General features: G+C 41.3%; 1 protein-coding gene across 1 annotated transcript in view; it reads right to left on the bottom strand.

Annotated features, from left to right (window-relative positions):
- LOC121387514 (syntaxin-17-like) overlaps positions 1-5,000 on the bottom strand; it is a 24,047-nt gene that overhangs the window by 6,349 nt on the left and 12,698 nt on the right. The window contains exons 5-6 of the mRNA XM_041518656.1: positions 2,962-3,012; positions 605-691 (exon numbers count right to left, since the gene is read on the bottom strand). Of these exons, the coding sequence (XP_041374590.1) occupies positions 605-691; positions 2,962-3,012 (138 nt within the window). The remainder of the gene's footprint in view (positions 1-604; positions 692-2,961; positions 3,013-5,000) is intronic.

Genomic DNA, 5,000 nt, shown 5'->3' on the forward strand with positions numbered 1-5,000 from the left:
ACATGATAAAGCTATAAACAAAATTTTAGCTGAATATTTCAAGGCATTCTCAAAAAACAACATCCGAAAAATTATATGTAGGACAGACAGACAGACAGACAGACAGACAGACAGAAGGACAGAGATGAAACCTATAGTCCACTCCGGTTGGACCGGTAGGAGACTAATAAAATATACTACATGAGTTACTGTTAAGATATCATTTATCTTACAATGAACGAAAAAGGTTAGTTGGATATGTCTTTCAACAACAAACTTTAAAATAATGGTATCTTAACAGAAACAAGTGCAGTACCGTTTTACTGTTCCTAACTAAAAAACATGTTTAAAAAATACAAAAATTAAATGTCTTATCCAATTATAATTATATTATAATTATTTAAAGTTTATTGGCACTTGCATTGATAACTTATTATACACCACAAAGTAATCAGTTTCAGTAATGTTCATTTCATTGGAAGTTGTGGCTTTGGCATCTGACTCATCAGTGTGGAGCAGTCAATCAAATGTTTTTAAACTTGATCTCCCACATGTGGGATATCAGTGTGTGATACCAAAAATATTTCATGGTGTTCTCTCCAAGAAAACCCAACCAATCACTCACTGTTCCGAGACTCCTGGTTCCCTCGTTGATGCGGATCGCGGCTGTTTCAATGTTGCCCTCGATGTTGTCCAGCTTCTCACCCTGACTCTGAAAACACAACATACTATCAATGAAGTCAAAGTTAAAATTTCTTCTTTCTCTATCAGGTGTCAAACATTTGGTAATTCTAAAAATAGAGCACTGAATATACAAAGTCTGACTCTAAAAACAACATACTGTCAATGAAGTTAAAAGTTAAAATTTCTTCTTTCTCTATCGGGTGTCAAACATTTGGTAATTCTAAAAATAGAGGGCTGAATTTACAAAGTCTGACTAAAAACAACATACTGTCAATGAAGTTAAAAGTTAAAATATGGCCCATAGTCTTTGAGGAAACCCGTTCCTTCGCAGCACAGGACAGGGCTCAACCTTAGCAGTAGCCCGGGGTGTTTTGGCTACCGATTTCTCACTCGGACTACCAGTTGTCTAAACCCAGTAGTTTGCCAGGCTATGAAATCTTTTGACATGTCCTGCCACTCCACAATCAACAAGACGTTTAATTAATCGGTGTCTGAAATTCCACCCTTTCCTGTGTGCTCTCTCATGTTAATTGCTCCTTTAGTCTGATCCACAGGTGGCGATTGCGCAGTATGATTTAGTGAAATAAAGGAGTATCTATTCGTAGTCATTTATGACAATCAACAACGCGGCCCGAGGATCTTTTATATGCACTTTCTCATACCATGTGGTCTTTGATTATACAGATCGTGGTACACTGAATGGGGTGGGAAAAACTCAGAGAATCAGAGAGTAATCTACTGAGGGGTTTTATCCTGCAACAAAGTATCTCAGGTCAGATCTTGCCCCCTCAAGATAATAAGTGGAGGACAGCACATACCATAGCTTGTGACATGCAAGTCATGGGACACTGATTAGGATAGAAAAAACTCAGAGAATCAGAGAACTGGTCCACTAAAGGGGTTCGATCCCATAACCAAAGCACCTCAGGCAATTGGTCTACAGACTGAGCTAGATCCCACACTCAGTAAAGGAAAAAAGTTTGTTTTGTTTAACAACACCACTAGAGCACATTGATTTGTTAATCATCGGCTATTGGATGTCTAACATTTGGTAATTTTGACATATAGTCTCAGAGAGGAAACCTGCTACATTTTTCATTAGCAGCAAGGGATCTTTTATATGCACCATCCAACAGACAAGGTAGCACATACCACTGCCTTTGATATACCAGTCGTGGTGCACAGGCTGGAATGAGAGATAGCCCAATGGGCCCACTGACTCTATGAAGTAAGTTAAATAATAAGTTTAAAAACTTGAGCTAAAGAAAAGATGTTCAGACCCTTAGAGCAAAGAATGAAAAAAAGAGTTAATCACATGACCAAAACCACAATGAAACATTTCTGTTTTTATATCCAATTAAGGTTCAAGCACGCTGCCCTGGACAATCACACAATCACACCTCAGCTATCTGGGCTGTCTGTCCAGAAGAGTAGTTCCATAGTTAGTTGTTAGGGAAGTCAATGTAGTGGCATAATACCTCCCCATTAAGCTGTTGAAACTTGCTCCGAGAGGAATCCTGTACCGAGACATGAACCCAGTACCCCACTGCCCCCTTTCCTTTCTCTCCTTTGAATTCCATCTCATTTGTTCTCGGTCTGGCAACTCCTCCTATCTTTCAACTTATTTCGCTGTCCACCTCCACATCCCAGTCCTTGTCTCTCCAAACCGCGACATGTGCTTGTCTCTTGTGGCTATCTGTGCCACACACCTGCCATTACCCATAAGCTTTTAGCTGTGGGCTTAGTCTGACCACTTCAGGGAGTGTTCAGTAGTTACTTCTGGCATTGTTAAGAGACACTTGTAACCAAGAAAGAGTTAACTACATAAAGAACTAGGATAAACCCACAACACACTGGAAATTTAACCATTTCATTGGCTGTTGGAATATTTGGACCAGTCCAATAAAATGGGAGGGGCAGATTCAGCGATCAAGAGGTCAGGATACATTATGGGTGGGGGGGGGGGGGGGAGAAATGACATCACAATCTTTAGATCTTTGTTGGTAGATCTGACAAATGCATATCCAGGTGACATTTCATATGACCAATCAAAACATTGTTAACATAACTGGGAGGGGAAGATTCAGCGATCAAGAGGTCAGGATACATTATGGGTGGGGGGGGGGGGGGGGAGAAATGATATCACAATCTTTAGATCTTTGTTGGTAGATCTGACAAATGCATATCCAGGTGACATTTCATATGACCAATCAAAACACTGTTAACATAACTATACTAGTATAGCTAAAAAGTTGCATGAATTAGCCAATAAATAAACAAATAAATATAAATACTCACATCCACCATTTGAGCAAAGTCGTTTACTAATAAACTTAATTCCTCCAAACTCTGAAAAATAAAATTTTAAATAACATTGTCATAACACATTTCAAAGATTTTTCAGAAGATGTCAAAATGTAGTTGTACAGAAATCACACATTTTATAGATTATAAAAAACACCCAGTCAGATTAATAGTTTCTGGCATGAGTCCTTTTGTAGATGGTTTTTCTGACACAAGTCTCAAGAAAATCAATCTTTGGAGCGAGCTTTAGCGAGCTCCATGGATTGATTTTCTTGAGACAAGTGTCAGAAAAACCATATACAAAAGGACGAATGCCAGAAATATTTTTTAGCACAACCAGTCTCATAAATTTAATTATTAATTTAGTCTGTAAGTCTCTTCATTTTATTTTTGTAATGTGACGTCACCTCTAAGCTGACACCCATGTTACGTCACGAGTGTGAAAGCATACAGTGGTGTCAAGAAGACATATTATGTGACGTCATATACTACTTTGTTTAAAAAATGATGTAATCAACCGGTAGCAACTGCCGTGTACATCCTAATATTAACCAATGAAAAGGGCGGATTAGCGTCTACACACATGTGGTAGACGGTTTTTCTACCACCCCTTTCTAGCACCTTTCTACGATGTCATTGTGCTAGAAATATTAAGTTGTTTATAGCACTATAGTTAAAATGAAATCCCAAATAATCCTTGCGCATACATGTAATTTATATAAATGGTAAAAGTTAAAAAGTTTTTGTTTAATGACACCAGTTGAGCACATTGATTAATTAATCATCAACTAATGGATTTTAACATTTGAACATTATAACATAGTGGTGTCGTGGTTAAGCCATCGGACATAAGGCTGGTAGGTACAAGGTTCGCAGTCTGGTACCGGCTCCCACCCAGAGCGAGTTTTAATGACTCAGTGGGTAGGTGTAAGACCACTACACCCTCTTCTCTCTCGCTAACAACGAATAACTAACCCTCTGTCCTTGACAGACAGCCCAGATAGCTAAGGTGTGTGCCCAGAACAGCGTGCTTGAACCTTAATTGGATATAAGCACGAAAAACAAGTTCAAATTTTTTTTATAACATAATAGTCTTAGAGCTACCCCATGTTATTCAGTAGCACGAAGAAACATTTTATATGCATTTTCAAACAAACAGAGCAGCAAATACCACAGCCTTTGATATACCAGTTGTGGGGCACTGGAGACAAGAAAAAACCCTATCAAAGAATGGGTCCACCAAAGAAGACATTTCGACAACCCAAGCACCTCAGGTGAACACTCTACCAACTGAGCCAGATCCCGTCTCCACAGGAGCTAGATCCCATCCCTAGATCCCGCCCCTACATGAGCTAGATCCCGCCCCCACATGAGCTAGATCCCGCCCTCACATGAGCTAGATCCCACCCCTACATGAGCTAGATCCCGCCCCCACATTGAGCTAGATCCCACCCCTACATGAGCTGGATCCCACCCCTACATGAGCTGGATCCCGCCCCCACATGAGCTAGATCCCGCCCCCACATGAGCTGGATCCCGCCCCCCACATGAGCTGGATCCCGCCCCCACATGAGCTAGATCCCGCCCCTACATGAGCTAGATCCCGCCCCCACATTGAGCTAGATCCCACCCCTACATGAGAAAGATCCCGCCCCCACATGAGCTAGATCCCACCCCCACAGGAGCTAGATCCCGCCCCCACAGGAGCTAGATTCCACCCCTAGATCCACCCTCACATGAGCTAGGTCCTGCCCCCATAGGAACTAGATCCCGCCCCCCCCCCACCCCACCCCTGGAGCTAAAATATATTAATTTACCAAACCCTGAGTGAGTACTCTGCAAGGCTCAATGGGTAGGTGTAAACCACTTGCACCGACCAGTGATCCATAACTGGTTCAACAAAGGCCATGGTTTGTGCTATCCTGCCTGTGGGAAGTGCAAATAAAAGATCCCTTGCTGCTAATTGGAAAGAGTAGCCCATGTAGTGGCAACAGCGGGTTTCCTCTCCAAATCTGTGTGGTCCGTAACCATAT

This window comes from Gigantopelta aegis, chromosome 13 (assembly GCF_016097555.1).
Source record: "Gigantopelta aegis isolate Gae_Host chromosome 13, Gae_host_genome, whole genome shotgun sequence".
NCBI classification, from domain to species: domain Eukaryota; kingdom Metazoa; phylum Mollusca; class Gastropoda; order Neomphalida; family Peltospiridae; genus Gigantopelta; species Gigantopelta aegis.